Source organism: Rhinopithecus bieti, unplaced genomic scaffold (genome assembly GCF_001698545.2).
Source record: "Rhinopithecus bieti isolate Rb0 unplaced genomic scaffold, ASM169854v2 scaffold_27006, whole genome shotgun sequence".
Lineage (NCBI taxonomy): Eukaryota > Metazoa > Chordata > Mammalia > Primates > Cercopithecidae > Rhinopithecus > Rhinopithecus bieti.
In genome coordinates, this window is record NW_016813373.1 from 3,667,556 (window position 1) to 3,687,631 (window position 20,076).

The 20,076-nt window shown below is 41.4% G+C and overlaps 1 protein-coding gene across 1 annotated transcript in view; it reads right to left on the reverse strand.

Moving 5' to 3' along the window:
• NIBAN1 (niban apoptosis regulator 1) overlaps positions 1–20,076 on the reverse strand; it is a 182,576-nt gene that overhangs the window by 12,113 nt on the left and 150,387 nt on the right. Inside the window, exons 7-10 of the mRNA XM_017848112.1 lie at positions 18,766–18,870; positions 18,282–18,444; positions 13,746–13,933; positions 2,191–2,352 (exon numbers count right to left, since the gene is read on the reverse strand). Coding sequence (XP_017703601.1) covers positions 2,191–2,352; positions 13,746–13,933; positions 18,282–18,444; positions 18,766–18,870 — 618 coding nt within the window. The remainder of the gene's footprint in view (positions 1–2,190; positions 2,353–13,745; positions 13,934–18,281; positions 18,445–18,765; positions 18,871–20,076) is intronic.

Sequence of the window (20,076 nt, forward strand, 5' to 3'; positions counted from 1 at the left end):
TTTGTTTTGAGATGGAGTGTCACTTTGTCACCCAGGCTGGAGTGCAGTGGAGCGATCTCGGCCCACTGCAACCTCCACCCCCCGGGTTCAAGTGATTCTCCTGCCTCACCCTCCGAGTAGCTGGGACTACAGGAGCGCACAACCACGCCCGACCAATTTTTATATTTTTAGTAGAGACGGGGTTTGCCCAGGCTAATCTGAAACTCCTGACCTCAGGTGATCCACCCACCTTGGCCTCCCAAAAGGCTAGGATTACAGGTATGTGGAATCAATAATTTCTGTAAGGATTTTTGTTTCCTTTTATTGGAGAATGATATTTAGAAATCAAGACCTAGGTACTAGGTATGCTCATTGCTACTGGGGTATCATTACTCCTAGGCCCTCCCAGCAGACAGAGCTGGGAAATGTATGTATGTATACTAACTCACACATACACACACACATGAAGCCACGAGTTCATACTAATAAATTCCATTATAATCCAACATTGTAGGTTCAATCCAGCTTCTCCCTTTCCTTGTCACTTTTTTTTTTTCCACAGTGAGAAACCTGGTTGTCTTTATTCACAATACATTCTCTCTTTTTTTTTTTTTTTTTTTTGAGATGGAGTCTCCCTCTGTCGCCCAGGCTGGAGTGCAGTGGCCAGATCTCAGCCCACTGCAAGCTCCACCTCCTGGATCCACGCCACTCTCCTGCCTCAGCCTCCCGAGTAGCTGGGACCACAGGCGCCCGCCACCCCGCCCGGGCAGGTTTGTGTTTTTTTAGTAGAGACGGGGTTTCACCATTCTGGCCAGGATGGTCTTGATCTCCCGACCCCGCGATCCGCCCGTCTCGGCCTCCCAAAGTGCTGGGATCACAGGCCTGAGCCACCGCGCCCGGCCTCACAATACATTCTCTTATTTGCTTCTGCCGGCACCACAATATTGCTGCTGACTCACAGAATACCTTATCCAACATCATTCCCAAATCATTGCATCTTATAAAAAGTGAAATGTCACAGCAAAGAAAGTGTAACAGTGGGCTCATGCTCATGAAATTAACTGTTCTTATTACATATCCCATGACCCTGAGGCAGCACATCTAATTGCCAGGCTGGTCTTAAACTCCTGACTTCAAGTGATCCACCCGCCTCGGCCTCCCCAAATGCTGAGATTACAGGCATAAGCCACTGTGCCTGGCCACAATATATACCTTTATCATACTTTCAACACCGTAGTGAATTTATCTAAGAATTTGTCTCACTCAAGCTCCCTGAAGTGGGATCTGGTACAGTGTCTGGCCCACAGTAATCTCTCCTCAGAATATCTGTGTGAAATGGCATGGTGTCCTTTAGAGTGTTGATGACCACACCCCTTGTTCATTTAGGAAACACCATAATATGGAAGGAGTTTGTGCTATTCATTCCTGTTACTGGGGAAAAGGTTCCTTATGAAAAAAAAAAAAAGAAAGAAACCTGTCAAGCAGACTCAAGAAATTCAAATATGAAGCTATGATTGATTGATTGATTGGTTTGCTCTTAATTACATTAGGGAATTAATTTAAGCCAGTGGTTCTCAATCCTGGCTGCATATTAGAAGCAGTAGGAATCAGGGTAGGGACGTTCTATCAAAAAGTAGCCATATAGGCTGGGTGTGGTGGCTCATGCCTGTAATCCCAGCACTTCAGGAGGCTGAGGTGGGCAGATCACTTGAGGTCAAGAGTTTGAGACCAGCCTGGCCAACACAGTAAAACCCCATCTCTACTAAAAATACAAAAATTAGCCAGGCATGTTGGCACATGCCTGTAGTCCCAGCTACTCAGGAAGCTGAAGCAAGACAATCACTTGAACCTGGGAGGCAAAGGTTGCATGCAGTGAGCCAAGATTGTGCCACTGCACTCCAGCCTGGACATCAGTATTTCCCCCAGGTGATTCCAACATGTAGCCAAGGTTAAAGCACTGATTTGACAAATCGAGTAGTTATCAATTAATGCTACTTTATTTTTCTGAGCTATATCTTGTCTATGATGTTCACCTACATGGAAGGAAGATGAAGCCAGTGGAGGGACTGAACATGTCCTCCCTCAACATGATGGCTAAAGAGATGCGACACATTTCCCTCAGCTACACCAGCAGCCGGTCTCACTGGCCAGCACCCGTTTCTCTGCTCTCTGTTTACCCTCATCCACCAGGGATGCCCCTGCCACACCCACCTCCTGCATGTAGTTCTGTGTCCTCTGAATCACCAGATCGACGTGGGGGAATCTGAAGCGGCTCTTGAGATCCTGCAGGCGCTCGTGAAGCAGGTTGACTTTAGTATAACAAGGTTCCATCTTCACGGAATGCAGCGGAAGATTCATAAGCTGGTCTAGATGCTGCATTTTGGTGAAGTGAAACATTAAACACCCTCAGATCGAGGAGTGGTATTGCATACATATTGCATATTACATACATTCTAAACAATCAAATGCATGTTAAAGTGAATCACTACTCAGATCCCTACATCTGTGATACCTTCAACTGTCTTATTTTCCTCCTGCAGTGGGTTCCTAGGGTAGCTGTAATGGTAGGACAGAAACCAGGAGAAACACCAACTGGATGACAGGAAGACCCAGGGGTGCACCCAGGGGTACTCCAGTCTTTGTAAGCTGTTGATGAACTCCAAGCTCCCACTTCCAGAGCTCAAGAACCAGACAGGTAGGCTCTGACACATGGTTGCTGCTGGGCCCCCAGGCTTCCAAAATCTTCTTTAGTGAGTGACACTCCTCTCAAAAAACCCCAGGGAGGTCGGGATGCTCCCTGAACTCCTGGACTTTGGAAGGGAAGCCAGAGTTTCTCACAATTGTATGAGGCTCAGCCAGGGCCCACAGGGCTTCCCTCTGCTATAGGTTGCTTCAGGTGCTAAGGGATGGGAAGTGGAGAGGCAGAGCCCTGAACTGGGAGAGGTATCCAGTTTGAAGAACTGGTGTCCCTCCTACTCTAGTTTGCACTCAATCAATGAGGTCATTGGGCTTCCAGCATCAGACCTCACCTGCTAAAGCCCTAAAGTGTTATCAACAAATGTCGCAACAGAATGCATTCTGTTTTCCAAGCTTATTTTAAAATTATTATTATTATTATTTTTTTTTGAGACGGAGTCTCGCTCTGTCGCCCAGGCTGGAGTGCAGTGGCCAGATCTCAGCTCACTGCAAGCTCCGCCTCCTGGGTTCACGCCATTCTCCTGCCTCAGCCTCCCATGTAGCTGGGACTACAGGTGCCTGCCACAACGCCCGGCTAGTTTTTTGTATTTTTTAGTAGAGACGGGGTTTCACCGTGTTAGCCAGGATGGACTCGATCTCCTGACCTCGTGATCCGCCCGTCTCGGCCTCCCAAAGTGCTGGGATTACAGGCTTGAGCCACCGCGCCCGGCCTAAAATCATTTTTTAAAGGGGATACTGGAGGTTTAAAATAAACAGGGGAATGGGTGGAGCAGAAGAAGGCAGAAAGAAAGGTTCCGAAAATGGAGGGTCTAGAGGGAACTGGGGAATGAGGCAGGGTACATATGAATAATATAGGATGCACTGTCTGACTTTCAGCTCATGCAGAAGAGATAATCTAGATTTCTAGGTTTCTCTAAACAGGAATTTTAAAAGGGCCCACTCTCATTATGCTTTAAAGGGAAAATACTGCTCCCTTTATGAAGTGAGTTATGGAGAGGTCCACTGAAGTGGAATTAAGGATCAAAAGCATGCTGGGGAACTTGCAGCTCCTCACAAAATGGAATGTGTCTATTTTTTTAAAATATCAATTAAGAAGACAGGAGAGGGAAAATGGGTTCCCACTTTGCTCCTATCAGATTGGTAAAGTTTAATCACATGATAACACCTATTGCTGATGGCAATATGGGGGAGAAAGCCCCTATCATACACAATTAGTGGAAATGTAAAATTTAAATCCTTTTTTTGAAATGCAATGGAAACATTTTTTAACATGAGAAATGTACTTTCAACCTGGCAATCCTGTCCTAGGAATGTATACTACAGAAATAAACACATCAGGGTATACGTGCGTGTATGTGTGTGTGTGTGTGTGTACATATATATGTATATAAATATATATATTTATTACAGCTTTATTCATAATGCCAGCAATAGTGAGATTAATGAATATATCATGGTGTATCCATACATGAAATATCATGCAGCCATTACAAAGAAAGATTTAGAGCTAAAACAGTTACCTTGGAAACAGTTTCATGAGGTATTTTTGGATGAGAAACTGATAAGCAGAGTAATATATAAAATATAATCCCATTTTTCTTAAAGCAGGCAATCTAAAGTCTAGCCTCTAAGTGTGTGTTTTATGTGTTAGATGGGAATGGGGAAAATATAGAATGGCATATGCTAAGTTGTTGACACGAGTTGCTTGAGGGGAGGTGGTGGCATTGGGGAAGGGGGAGAATGAAGACAAGTAAAACAAAACAGGCTGCAATAAAAAACCCCAAAACATCTGTAAAGTGAGTCTGTTAATGTACAATTATATATGTGTACATATGCATAAAGAATAAAGGAAAAGAAATAGAGGCATCTGGTTTTATCTACTGACTTGTAAGGATGTTCATCACGATATGTCAAGTATAAAACCAAACTGCCAATTTGTATCTTTGTCAGTGATTCTTAAAACTGTAGGGTACACCAGAACCTCTGGTGGTCTTGGTTAAACAAACTCCTGGCACTACCCCTAGAGTTTCTGATTTAGCAGATCATCAGTGGGGCCTGAGAATTTGCATTTTAAACAACCAGGTGATGATGACACTGCTGGTCTGGGGACTATACTTTGAGAAATATTGATCTGTTAAAGCAAACTAAATATAGCCTGAGAAGGATTCCATACTTCTATATTTGAGTCCTTGTGGATAAACTGTAAGAGTCAGACAAAACTGAAAACCTAACTTAGTAGTATGCACCTGTAACAATAACTGAGTGTTAGCCAGTCCCAGCAGCCATACTTCAACCACTCATAGACTGCTGAATGTTCAAACTGTGTTCAGATAAGGCAAATGCCGAGTTGTAACCAATCTCACTATTTCTGTTTCTCACTTCTGATTCCTGTACATTACCTTACCTTCTTTGTCTGTAAATTTATTCTGACCGTGAGGCACCCCTGGAGACTTTGTGAATCTGCTGTGATTCTAGGGGCTGCCCGATTTGTGAATCATTCATTGCTCAGCTAAACTCCTTTAAATTTAATTTGGCTGAAGTTTTTCTTTTATCAGATGGTGTCAGAAGCAGGATCCGAAGTGGAGCTTCTAGTGACCCCCAGGAGAGCTGAGTGAACACACAAGGTACCTGCAGGTCCCACCTGTGTCCATTGATCTCTCAAAGAGGCTGGGGATCGCGGGTAAGCTCCCTCTAGGGTTTTGGAGCTCCATGGATTTGTGTTTTGAGTTCTCTGAGTTTCCTTGAGCAAGTTTCTGATCCAAACTGGGTTTGTAGTTATGACAGAAACTGGACTGGGTCCATGGGTCCGCGGAACAGATTTGATCCACGGAATTAACTGGCTTGGAATCCAGTTAGAGGCCTCTTATATCTGACTGGGTCAGAAAGGAACTGGTAGAAGCACGTAATATTCGCAGCGGGTTACTAAAATTTGGCTTTTTGAAAATTCCATAAGGGGATTTCTTGTGTTCTTACCCCTTTTTTCATTTTTTCTTGCTCGCTGCTTACGGTAGGAAAAATCTTGGCTAAGTTAACTCAAGAGAGCCTGAGGTAAAGCAATATTTTAGGGTACAGAAATGGGCTCCTTAATTTCTGGAAAACTAAGTTCCTTCTGGCTTACACATTAGGCCTGGGAGGCAGTGAAGTCTTACAGAAACAGCAAAATCTTACTAAAGATAACTTACAGTGGAATGTTCCAAATGAACAACAATGCATTGAAGTACTTTCTTTCCTTCTTTTCTTTCTTTCTTTTTTTTTTTTTTTTTTTTTTTGAGATGGAGTCTCTCTCTGTTGCCCAGGCTGGAGCGCAGTGGCGGGATCTCAGCTCACTGCAAGCTCTGCCTCCCTGTTTCACACCATTCTCCTGCCTCAACCTCCTGAGTAGCTGGGACTACAGGCACCCGCCACCACACCCGGCTAACGTTTTTGTATTTTTAGTAGAGACGGGGTTTCGCCGTGTTAGCCAGGATGGTCTCGATCTCCTGACCTCGTGATCTACCCGCCTTGGCCTTCCAAAGTGCCAGGATAACAGGCGTGAGCTACTGTGCCTGGCTGCACTGAAGTACATTTTTAAAATGAGGGCTCTCAGTAAAGTCTCTTTTGGCTAGGAACGGTTTTGGCACTATGGGATGTCAACTGCTATTCTCTTTGGAATAATCTGCCTTACACTCTTTGCTGATAGCTGTGGGTGACAGGATTAGGCATGTACAGGATCGTGGGACATGGGGAACTTTTTCCTCCCTCCCCAAAAAGAGGGAAACCTGAGAGCTGATGAGACTGCTGGAAAAGATCCTTTCGCTACTAACTAGCGGCCATCAGAACTTTTCAGTGTCACTGAAATGAATGGGTCTTGCTCTGGCCTCCCTGAGCTCTTCACCTTCTGCACAATGCCACAGGCAATACTTTCCTTCATCTTATTTTCCTTTCATATCTTTTCCGTTACTCAGGGCAACCATCTTGCCCAGAGACCGCGCCTTGAAATTCCTAGTTGGAGGTTTGATTAAAGATGAGGAGGGCCATCTGAGGGCAAATTTAAGCCTCGCCAGTTTGATATTGGGTGCTAAGCAGAGTGGCTAATGTCTATGTTTTATTATTTTGCTCTGGCCAGAGTGAAAAAAAATAATTTTCCTTTATGATGCGGCTTGGACCCCAGCGTGATGGTGCAGCAAGCTGGGTCACTAAAGCCACTCAGGGAAAGGGAGCCCAGAGCCTGGCATGCTGGCCAAAAGGTAAGAATTTCTTACCAGTCAGATTTCTGGCTTCTCTCTCTGTAAAAACAGTTGAATGAATGGTAAAAATCACCGCTTATCTCCATCTTGTTTTATGTTCTTAGGAGCTTGACTTTGTAATCACATAGCAGTACTTTCTCTTGGTCTCTGCCTTCCAGGGAACAGGAATTTTAGGGTTTATGTCATAGTTAGCTCTAAAAATTATCTTGAGTAGTTAAAAGCCTTTGCAAACTCACTGTTAACTACTCTAGATTCCTTCTGGGAAGGGCAGTAGAGATTACCCCATGCTGTGGTTCAGTAGCTAAGGTTTTGCCCTTTCACACTAGTGGTCCAGGTGCAATTCCCTGCTTAGGAAGCAAACTCTTTCTGGTTGAATATCTGCATAACCTTGTCTAGTCTCTTATCCTCCATGGACTATCTTAAATTTTCCTTTCTCTGAGCATCTGCGAGATTACCTACTATGGTAAATTTCAAAAGCCAGAAATAATCAGCCATTTGGCCTGGCTAAAATTGGTTAAAAAGAAATTTTAAAAAGACTTTATTAAAGAGTGCTATGGTTAAAAGTCAGCTTAATTAAAAGTGGGTATTCAAGCTCTAACAGCCTGGAGGCACCAGAGACCCCTTTCCTGGCCCTATTCTTCCAAGGACTCCACCATAAAGTCAATAACCAATTAAGAAACTAAAAAACTAGCAAATGAGAAATCTTACAACTACTGTATAATGTTCTTCTGTCTGTCTGTGTAATTATATATGTGTTGTGTATAATGTTTATATAAAAGAACTCTAATTAATTGGCTTAAACAAAAATAAGCACTTACATCAAATATTTTGAAAGCAAAATAAAAACTGTAATACCTTTTAGTTCATGTAACTTCAGGAATTTTTGGGAAATGAAAACAGCTTTAAAGATTATTGATAAAATAAAGACATTTTGTCTAAATTATGCAGGTCAGATAATAGGTTTGCTAAATGCTTTAAGGTCATAAACAACTTTGACTTTTTTGAAAATTGTTCAATTTATTTTGGAGACTTTAAATTCTAAATAAGGCCTGGGGATACATGGAATTAACCATGCCCCTAGACATGCAAAGAAGGTTATAAAGAAAAGAGATTTTATATAAGAGAGGATGTTGTATGGTAAATTCTTGTCCTAAAGTAAAATGACTGGATGTTTAAAAAGAGAGACGTTTAGGCGAGTCAGAAAGTCTAAACATGTCATACNAGATTATTGATAAAATAAAGACATTTTGTCTAAATTATGCAGGTCAGATAATAGGTTTGCTAAATGCTTTAAGGTCATAAACAACTTTGACTTTTTTGAAAATTGTTCAATTTATTTTGGAGACTTTAAATTCTAAATAAGGCCTGGGGATACATGGAATTAACCATGCCCCTAGACATGCAAAGAAGGTTATAAAGAAAAGAGATTTTATATAAGAGAGGATGTTGTATGGTAAATTCTTGTCCTAAAGTAAAATGACTGGATGTTTAAAAAGAGAGACGTTTAGGCGAGTCAGAAAGTCTAAACATGTCATACATGGTCTGTATAAGTTGTGAAATAATTTATTAAAAAGAATTTGTGCCAGAAATGTTGTACAATTTAAAGGTGCCTCATAAACTGCCACTTTGACTTTTAACTGTACAGTTTGCCTGCTTTACAGCTAGGTAAGGCCTGAGACACATGGAGTTAGATGCTGGAATAAGTCAGACCTTATCTGTCTGGGTCTTAGGCTCCACACCTAGTACATAATTAAATCCCTTACTTAACAAGATTTTTACCAAAAGTAAAAGTTGCTGAGAGTTAACACTGTAATATGTAACTGAGCCTACTGAAAAAAATAGGTTTACATGCAAGGTATGTAAGGAGAATGAAATGTATTTTTTGTAAGAGATTATAAGAAGGTATGGAAATATAAATTTTTGCCTAGGTTAGAGGGTTAAAGGATTGTTTTAAATTAAATAAAGCTAAAGGTTTGAACACGTTCTGCAAGGTTTATAAAAAATTAACTGTAAGAGAGTCTATGTGTGAGTATATTGGCTAAATAAAATGGCATTATTTATTCCCTAAATTGGACACTGGAATACAAGCACAACAGAGTTTTCTTGGAACATTGTTCTGTTCTGAGAAAAAAAATTCTAATGAGTTATAAAACTCTTACCTTATGGTCAAAGTAATTAAAATTGAATATATTTATAAAATGTTATTAAAACTAGCTTTAACATTAAAATACACTAATAGAAACATAAAATTTGGCTTTCTCTTTTAAAAGGATTTTATATAATATTAAAAGACAATGAAAGGTTTTGTTTATCTTTTAAGTAAACTACAAAAGGAAAAGGTTGGGGGGGAAGGGAAGGAAAGGAGACAGGCAGTTGGCCTCATGCTATCTTCATTGGGTCTTATTTGGAAAGCTGGTCTCCTCTCTATCAGAGTAATGTTTCATCCTTTAAAAAATTTTTGTATCATCATTTTGGCTAAATGAATGACTGAAGGTAACCTAAGATTCTATTTTGTAATATCCAATGTTTAAAACCTGTGGTATTTGACAAACCTTTCAAAACCAAGCTCTAGATTATCAAGCTAAATCAGCCAATACTAAAATTGTTTAAACATACAATTTGAATGAACTCCACGGTCTAAGTCAAATTACCTATGATAACCCATTAGTTAGCAGTGCTGTCCACCTAAATTGGAGAAACAAATGGTATTCAAGAGGACATAAGCTCAATGTTAAGCATGGACTCATGAAGAACTAGGATGGCCACCTTGTCCTTCCTGAGTCCTTAAGCTTTTATTATTAAAGGTTCTGCATTCCATGACTCGTCATGGAAAAGATAAAATAATCTAAATTGAATCTACTGATGTGGTAACTTATAAATTATGGAAATAGTTTAGAACCAATATTTGCTTCCATATTCCTGGGAAAAAAATTAAAGCCTCAGGTATATTTGGCTATCTGATGGGCCATTTAAACATTTATAAAGGGATTTCATTCAACTGTCATCTTCAATGTATGTTTTCTAATTGTATAAAAGCTTTCCCAAGCAAGAGGGCTGATGTTATAACAGTAGATTATTATGCTACAATGTATTTTCACCAGGTAAAGAAAGCTTTTTATGGTTCACTAAGGACAATCCCTTCATAATCTAGAAACTGAAGATTATATCTTCTGAAAACATCAGAGAAAGACTGTCACTGCCCTCCATACTACAGCAAAATTTTGGAGACTTGAACCTTGGGTTCATAATCTCACAACTGAGAAGGGTTGCTTCACAGTCCTGGAACTGTACACCCACTGGACCCCTTAAGTTAAACTAACCAGGACAGTTTCTCCCCAGAAGAAGATGACATCCTTGATGTGAACAGCTTTTCCCAAGATCATGGATCAAGACTTCTGCTATCACAAGACTCTGATCTTTGAATACTTTTTCCTTGTGCATGCCTCTATGAACAATATAAATGAAACGGGAGTCTATTATGTGCATTTATAGGGTATAATTTTATCTGTGAAGGATTTTGCAGCCAACCTTATATATGAATAACCTTATACTTTAATAGAAGACAGATTAAGGCCCAATGTAGGTGAGAAACTTTAGTGGTACATACGTTGCCTCATAATCAGTCAAAACTCCTCTTAACCTGCATCATGGATTAAAGAGAACACTGCCAGGAGGCCTTCACTCTTCTAGAAGGACATCATTTGTTAGGTCCTTTCTCCATGGTTTAGACTAAAAGACAATAATTAGAAATGTCTCTCTCATAATAGGCCCTACAGCAAATTCTACTTTATAGGCTGTTGTTACACAACAGACTTTAAATTCTCTTGTGAAAGTTGTGCTAAATAATAAAATTGGCTAAACAGAAATGTACCTATGCAGCTGCTGACACTTGTGGCCTATGCAGAAATACATCATATGTAGATTATAAAAATTCAGCTGTAGGGGATTAATGAAAAGACCACCTAGTCAAGTGAGTAGACTCTTCATCTAGCTCATTCTTTAATATATTTAATTTTAGGTGATTTGGTTTATGGGGACCCTGGGTAAGGAGCATACTCCAAACTCTTGATATTATCCTCCCAGTAGTCATAATAATAGTCTTCCTGGGTGCCGTATTCTCTCAAAGGTTTTAAATGTTCGCATGCAGCCATCTCTAGGACATCAAATGGTCCCTCTTCAACTGAAATGACAAAAGCTGAAAGAAACATGCGACCATGAGGACTCCATAACCTATATGAATGACATGCCGAGACCAGAAACGCAAAATGATGGTAACTGAGAGTGGTGCTGAGGCCCTAAGTTTTGGTCACACTCTCCCCTAAGTGAGAACCTGGCTCAAAAGGGAGACTTATTTTTAAACAAAATTTTAAATGGGAGGCCATTATTTGGGACTAAGCTCATGCACTAGGCCCCAACAAACCAAACCAAACTAAAATAGAGCCACTTCTGCTAAATGTGACATAATCAAGCTAGGACTTTAAGAAAACACATAGATCCTAGAACAGACCAGGTTTTGTTTTTCTCCTGTAAATGTTCCAGCATAAGGAGGTGCCCTCTACTCAGTCCTTATTCCCTCCTTGCAAAACTCACTGTTCTGCTGTTTCCCAGTGGGTTTCAAAATCATGTAAGTACATTTATGATAGTGCTAATAACATCAATGACTAAGGCTTTGGTCAATCTCTCAAAATTGAGAAAATGACCAAAAGGGCAGAATTATAATTATTGTTTTTAATTTTTTTATTATACTTTAAGTTCTAGGGTACATGTGCCAACATGCAGGTTTGTTACATAGGTATACATGTGCCATGTTGGTTTGCTGCAACCATCAAGTTGTCATTTACATTAGGTATTTCTCCTAATGCTATCCCTCCCCCAGACCCCCACCCCACAATAGGCCCCAGTGTGTGATGTTCTCCACCCTGTGTCCAAGTGTTCTCATTGTTCAATTCCCACCTATGAGTGAAAACATGCTGTGTTTGATTTTCTGTCCTTGTGATAGTTTGCTCAGAATGATGGCTTCCAGCTCTTCATCCATGTCCCTGCAAAGGACATGAACTCATCCTTTCTTATGGCTGCATAGTATTCCATGGTATATATGTGCCACATTTTCTTAATCCAGTCTATCATTGATGGACATTTGGGTTGGTTCCAAGTCTTTGCTATTTTGAATAGTGCCACAATTAACATATGTGTGCATGTGTCTTTATAGTAGCATGATTTATAATCCTTTGGGTGTATACCCAGTAATGGCATCGCTGGGTCAAATGGTATTTCTAGTGCTAGATCCTTGAGGAATCACCACACTGTCTTCCACAATGGTTGAACTAATGTACACTCCCACCAAGAATNCGATTTTCTGTCCTTGTGATAGTTTGCTCAGAATGATGGCTTCCAGCTCTTCATTCATGTCCCTGCAAAGGACATGAACTCATCCTTTCTTATGGCTGCATAGTATTCCATGGTATATATGTGCCACATTTTCTTAATCCAGTCTATCATTGATGGACATTTGGGTTGGTTCCAAGTCTTTGCTATTTTGAATAGTGCCACAATTAACATATGTGTGCATGTGTCTTTATAGTAGCATGATTTATAATCCTTTGGGTGTATACCCAGTAATGGCATCGCTGGGTCAAATGGTATTTCTAGTGCTAGATCCTTGAGGAATCACCACACTGTCTTCCACAATGGTTGAACTAATGTACACTCCCACCAAGAATGTAAAAGCATTCCTATTTCTCCACATCCCCTCCAGTAGCTGTTGTTTCCTGACCTTTTAATGATTACCATTCTAACTGGCATGAGATGGTATCTCACTGTGGTTTTGATTTGCATTTCTCTGATGAACAGTGATGATGAGCATTATTTCATGTGTCTGTTGGCTGCATAAATGTTTTCTTTTGAGAAGTGTCTGTTCATATCCTTTGCAAAGGGGGGAATTGTTAATGCAAACTAACTATGGCTTAAGAAGGACTCCTTACTTATATATTTGAGTCCTTGTGGATGAACTGTAACCTAGCTTATTAGTCAGACAAAATTGAAAACCTAACTCAGTAGTAACAATAGCTGAGTGTTGGCCAATCCCAGGGGCCATACTTCAACCACTCATAGACTGCTGAATGTTCAAACTGTGTTCAAATAAGGCCATGCTGTAACCAATCTCACTGTTTCTGTACCTCCCTTCCAATTCCTGTATGTCACTTGACCTTTTTTGTCTATAAATCTGTTCTGACCATGAGGCACCCCTGGAGTGTTTCTGTGAATCTGTTGGGATTCTAGAGGCTGCTGATTTGCAAATAGTTTGTTGCTCAATTAAACTCTTTTAGATTTAATTTGGCTGAAGTTTTTTTTTTTAATCAAATTTCATATCATGAGTCTATATTTTTGAAAACAAACCAACAATGTTCTACAAATGAGGATATATACTTGTATGAATAAAGAAAACTATAGCAAAATATATACCAAGCTATTTCTATTAGTTAATTCAGGGAGTTGGGAATGGGGGTAGCCTAGGAGGCTGGGGTGGACTAGGATTAGTGGGTATCAGTGATGGTGATTAAGTTTGCCTTTATATATATTTGAGTATGTTGTTTCACTTGTACAAACAGGTTATTATTTTTCTAACTTGAAAACCATCAATAAAACTATCAGATGGATGGATGAATAGATGGATGAATGGGGGGTCTGAATGAACGGAAGAAAGGCTGGATGAGTGGAGGGTAGGGCAGAAGAATGGAAGGAAGGAAAGAAGGGAGGAAGGGAGGGAGAAATGGCAGATAAAGCCCCATGGAAAACACAGCCAGGCAGACCATTCACACCCAGCTCCTCAGCTCTGTATCCTACCTCCTTCAGCTGGACACTGTCTTTGGTGTTCTGGAAGTTCTGGCTAAGTTCATCCACCTCTTTCTCAAAAAGTGCACGTACTTCACTGAATCCCGAGCTCACTGGTCCCATGAGCTCCTCCAGGATGGATGCCAGGAATGGCTGCACACTCTCCACACAGCTTTTCTCCGCCGGCTGGGCCACCATCGCTGAGGTAGGAAATAGCCAAAAAAACTGTGACATATGGCAAAACTGGGTTTGTGGGCACTGGAGCCAGACCAGAGCTGAATGGTGCCCCACGGAGCCATTTAATAGGCAACGCAAGCTCAAGTGGCCATGATAGACTAGCACAATGAGCCCGGCGCTCGTGGTCACAAGAAAGGAAAACCACTGGACCATTTGAGACCTGGAACAAACCTATCCACTCCCCAAGCTTCCCTCTGCCCTGGGATAAAATGCATTTTTCTGTTTGGTCCCTCTGAACATGCAACTCTTCATACAAAGAAGAAAAGGCTGGTGATTCATCTATCTACTGTCAATCACCATCATTAAATATGCATAGTTTGTCTTCTAAAAACATAATTTATTGTTTTAATTCATTTCTCTAGGAATTAACCACCCAATATAATTCTATCCCCCATCCCCACCAAAATACTTTTAAGAACTCCAGTACATTCTTTTCTTGGGCCAATGGAAACAAATTCCATTCAGTTTGTCCCCCTACCTCCTGTCCCCATCCCTGATTAAAACAAGACAAAACAAAATCACAATAGGTTTTTCTGACCAAGATGACTTGCTTAGTGACAAAATGTGGAGTACATTTTGATCATGAAGAAGAATGAAAAAATGTCACTATAATTCCACTCCCCAGAGGAAAGTACTGCTTTTTGATTTAGAAGAGGGAGAGCACAGTGAAGCTCCTGGTCCAGTCTGGGTAGGACATGGAAACCTGCATTGTTTTCAGAGCAGAGGTAATTCTCAGGATCAGCTAGGAAGCCGCAATGGAGTGAAGGAGGCCAGAGCTGGAAGAAGCCTGAGCTTGCTCTGTGGACTGAAATGCTAGCTTTGTGGATGGAGGCAGGTCACAGAGCCTTGCAATAGAATCACAGAACTGAAAACAGAAGCACAAGTGGAGCTGGTATCCAATCTCTCCACTTTACAGATGAAAAAAATGAGGCCTGGAGATGCTCGATTACTGGACAAACATCACACCCTAATTTGCAGGAGCAGGGCTAACATTCAAGTGTCTTTCTTAAGTTCTTCTTGGGAATTTGCTTACAGTGAGATGAATGGCCTCATTCTTATTTCAACTGGCAGAAATATTTCACAGAGTGGTGCAGGACCAGATCATGGCCTCTTATTCTAAGAATCCAAAATGACTAATACTATTAATATTACAAATCACTCATAAATATTTGGGATGTAAAATATTACACAGGTCATAGAATTATTAAGAAAAAATGCTTTCAGTTGTATGATCCAAATATGACACAATCTATGAGTCTTCTAAAAATGGCTTGCTTGACACTGAAGTATAAAACTGTTTGTCAGGAGAATAAATTAATTATTAGTTAATTAACTTTAAAGAGAGGAAGTATTTGAAAAGCATCTAATTGAAATTTCAGAACAATGCTGAACATGGGTAATATGCAATAAAGATATAGCAGCAGACGGCAGATTTCACCTGCTGGGTGGGGCCAAGATAGGCACAGGAGGGCTGTGGGAGGGAACATTCCTCTCTGCCCACTCTCCCTCTATGCCTACTTACCACAGTGTGCTCGCACCCCCTCTCTGCACTTTTATTCAATGTTCCTTTACCTTGCCTTCCTTCCTCTACCTCTGTTCGTAAACATCCTACTCCTCTCTTCAAGGTCCAGTTCAAATTTCACCGTAACGTCCTGGAACTCCCACACAGCTTCCTGAGCTGGGGTCTGCAGGTGTTTCCTTACGGGCTGGATAAGTTCCATGTCCCATTTGTGTATGCGCTGCTATTTTTCAAGCATGCAGAGATGCTGCTGTGATGCATATGTGTTTGATACATTAATTCATAAGCCTTACTGAAGTGAAGGAAGGAGCTGAACAGACAGATGATGCCTGAAAGGCAAGGGACAGAGGGCCTGGGTTTGGAGCCTGACTCTACCACAACTAGCTCTGGAATCTCAGCAAGTCACTGAATTTCTACCTCAATATTATCATCTGTAAAATGGAGATCATAAAGGCAATTATGGTGAGGATTAAATGAGTTTACTATATTACGAGTGCTTACAACTCTGGAAGTGGCCTCTTGGAAGGACTCGGAAACTGTTAACTCTTATTGTACCTGTTGGCATTACTGTTTTTTCCAGTCCCCCGACACTAGACCTGTGCTCTCATTATGAGCCGCCCATGTAGCTTCTTGAGGTTGAAATGGGATCTATGCTTGTATTGGGAACCACTGTGCTCTTTGTTCTGCCTCTGGTAGGAACATGTGTTTCCTTCTGTCTCAGCATCTGTGACATGCTTTGTATCCTCCTCTTCTTGTAAAATCACGTTGTCTTCTTTGAGTCATTCCAGCCATTGTACTCAGCAGAAGTAGAATAAATGCTTATTGAATGCATAAATAATTGTGCAGCAGAACTAAAGCTCTGGGGCTTTACTCCCAAGAGTCATATGGGAGGAAATAGAGAGATCACCATTTAATACTCCCCAGGTTTTTTTTTAGAAATACAAAGCCCTTTACTAATGCAGCCTAAAGCACACTTCCTTGTTTTAAAGGTGGAGCACTGGATGCCTGGTTAAAATGTGCTTCTGATACTTCATTTTATTCATTTATTTTTTATTTTTGAGACATTCTGGAAAAAAAAACTAGAAAGCCTGCCAGACAAATTCTAAAAGAGCTGTAACACTGATATTCCATTTTAAAAGACTCAATCATTACTTCCTTTTATGGCTTCTTTTAGGAAATAAATACTAATTCAGGGCAAAATCTTTTTCCATCATAAGTAGATACACCGGAGCCACAGAGATTTAGGCAAAGGACGATGATTTAGTTTCAGCCATGAGAATGGCCATGGTTAAGCCCAGCTTAGCACCAGATAGCAGAAATTTTGGCACAGAAGTTGAGCATTGGTAGTTTTAAGTAGTACAAAGTATTTCAATATATAGTCAACTCTAGTTGTGCTAATGGAGGAATAAGAGACACAGATAGTAGAAAACATCAAATTCTCTGAAGTTAATGTAGAGCTGGTTTTGGAAAGGATGGCGTAAATAGACACACAGAGATACACAGACACACACCTGTGCTGGAGCTGTGCCTCCTCAAACCTCCTCTCAGCAGGACCTGTGCTAAGAACCCTGAAGTAAGCTGGGCTGCAGTGGAAAGGGGGCCTGAACCACAGAGGATAATCCACAAAGCAGACAGCCCCGAGACTCTAAGCCTCTTGAGCACAGGAATAGGGTGTTCCTCAGTCACGCTAAAACTCCATTGTCTCGCTTGGAAAGCACATAGTGAATAGTTTCTAATGAATGAATGAGTGAGTGAGTGAATAATCTGATAACTCTCTAGCAAGACTGTTGATAAACAATCACAGATGAGCCTGCAAGCTTCTCCTCTGAAGTGACACTAGGTCACTAGGTATGGTGTGTTTGTTGGGCTGTAGAGGCCCCAGATAGAACGGAGAACCATAGAATTTCATTCTGTAGGATTCCTTAGAGGCCATCTAAGGTCTCTTGCATGGCAGTAGGCAAACTGTTTTCTGTAAAAGACCAAATAGTAAATACTTGTGCCTTTGTGGTCCGTAAGGTCTCAGTTTCAACTCTTCACTTCTGCTGTTGTAGCACAAAAGCAGCCACAGACAATACATAAGTTAATGTGTTTGGCTGTGTGCCAAGAAAACATTATTTACAGAAACAGGCGGTGGTGCAATATGGCTCAAGGGCTTCAGTTTGCCAACACCACTCCTGTGGGTCCTCCTAATTTCAGAGGAGGACACTGAGCTAAATAGAAGTTGAGTGACCTCCCCAAGTATGCATGGACTGGCTAACATTGGAGTTGGGGCTACAAACCCACATTTATTGGGTTTGTAGGGTGACTGGGTATGACTCTAAGCCAAAAGTTTAGGCTTTCATGTTAGAGGAAAATCTATGTGTTAATTGATTTGAATATTTGCTGAGTCTGTATATGCCAGGCATGACACCAGGCCCTGGGTGTACTTGAGTAAACCAGGGTGACATGGCTCTGCTCTTTGAGAGCTTACAGCAGAGAGGAGGTGGAGCAGAAGCCAGTCTAACTCAGTGTCAGGGGTGCTACAATGGGGGTTGGGGTGCAGGCAGTATCAGAATACACAGGCACTGCCAAAGGCAAGAAACAAACCTTCCTCTGCCTTGTGTCCATGAAGCTGCCACAGGAAGGCCCAGGCCCCCAATAGTACCTCCAGCACGCTCCTGTTGCAGCTGCGATCACCTCCACCCAATTTCTTAAGTTTAATTGTCCTCTGAAACCATGCATTCCTGCTATGTGGTGGATCCTTGTGTATACAGCTTATTTAATTAGTAAGACCATGGATTATCTCCACTGACCTTTGATCTTCCCAATTAAATAGTTCTTTGAGTTCACAATCTGATCCATGTCGGAACGGATTGTTCCTTCCAGACCCTTTGTCAGAGCTCTGCATTCCTCCTTCAAGGCACTTAATCCTTCCGAAATTTGATTCTGAACCAGGGTGTAGGCCTCCTCAAGGAGCTGCAACAGGGAATAACACATAAATCAGGGCTCTGTCATGTGTAAGTGCTGATGGAGTCAAGCGGAGGGAGGAGCCTTCATCACAGACCATCATAACATAAACAGAACTGCACATACATTGTCATTTTTCTTTCAGAGTTGGAGTCTGTTTGGATTAGTCTTCGTGTAAGTGAGACTGAGCAGGTTGGAGGTAGGCGTTTCTACACCCAGGGAAGGAAAGGGAAGGAAATATCAAACAACAACAACAAATGCCCTAAGAGAAAAGTGAAGGGAATGTTTCCATTTTGAGTAGCTCAGTTGTGGAGCAAAACCATTGCTTACACCAAGCCACGTCCTCTTTCTGTCATTCTTCTTCCCCTTCATCTTAGGCAGCAGTTCTGTCTGAAGAGTGGGCAGGAGCTCCTCCATCACCAGGTTACTCAGGATCTGCACAGCAGAAGACAGCCCAGAGTTGGTCAGTCGGTGATGGCTACATCTGAGCATCAGGCCAACTAAAGATGTCCTGATTGGCTGTCCCTGCCTGGACCAGATGAACTCTGTAGCAGACTAATAGTTTAATAATAGTATAATAGGTTAATAGCGTAACCTACTACAGAGGCCACAGAAATCTCAACTAAGACAGTCTTACAGGCTGAACATTCTTAAACATCTGCAAGGAATAGTAACGTCTGCTGATATTCTCACCTTGTTGTTTTCCCAACGTAAATAACAAATTCCCCAAATTCAAACTTCACACCTTCAAACTAGAAGAACTTAGGGCATACAGTAAAATGAAAGATTTCAATAGTGGATAAGGACATCTTCAGCAAAATTGTGAAGGAAATGCTAGGCTTGGCTTTGGTGGCTTGAGTCTTAGTCTGTGTCCCCTGGGACTATCATTCCTCCTAAGCCCCTTCGTGATCAAGGTATCAAAGTATCTTCATGCTCTTTGTCCCCACTGTCCCCTGAGCCCCATTGTCATCCTCTTTAATGTTTAGTAAAAGAAGGGAGCAGCAGTTTGAAGAAGTGAGAATGACGCCTGGACCGACCAGAGCCCAGGTATCACTGCATCCCACCATGCAGTGCCTTCGTCCAGCACTGGAGAAAGGCTGAGGGGATGCTCCAGGAGATACAGCCACATTGAAGGATAAGCCACAGAGAAGACTGGCAAGGTTGTCTGCTAGACCTGCTTCTCCACAGCCAGAACCCAAGCTCCAAAAGGCCCCTACTAAGAAGGAAGAGAAGGTATGCCAAAGGAAAAAAGGGAAAGGCTGGCACTGGCAAGGAGGGAAATAATCCTGCAGAAAATGGAGATGCCAGAACAGACCACACACAAAAAGCTGACAATGCTGGAGATGCCAGGGGAAGTGTGTGCATTTTTGATAACTGTGTACTTCTGGTGACCGTACAATTGGAAATACTATTTTTTTAAATGGAGCTTTATAAAAATGTAGAACGTTGTCTTACTTTTCTTAAAGCTATGTTATTATCACACAGAACATTTCATTTTGGTGGGGAAAGGGGCATATGTCACTAATAGAATGTCTCCAAAGCTGGATTGATGTGGGGAAACACCTTTTCTTCCAGTTTTGAGAAACTTCCTCTTGGCTCCCAGGAGGGGGATTCCTGGTGTTGATACACATAGCTACCTGG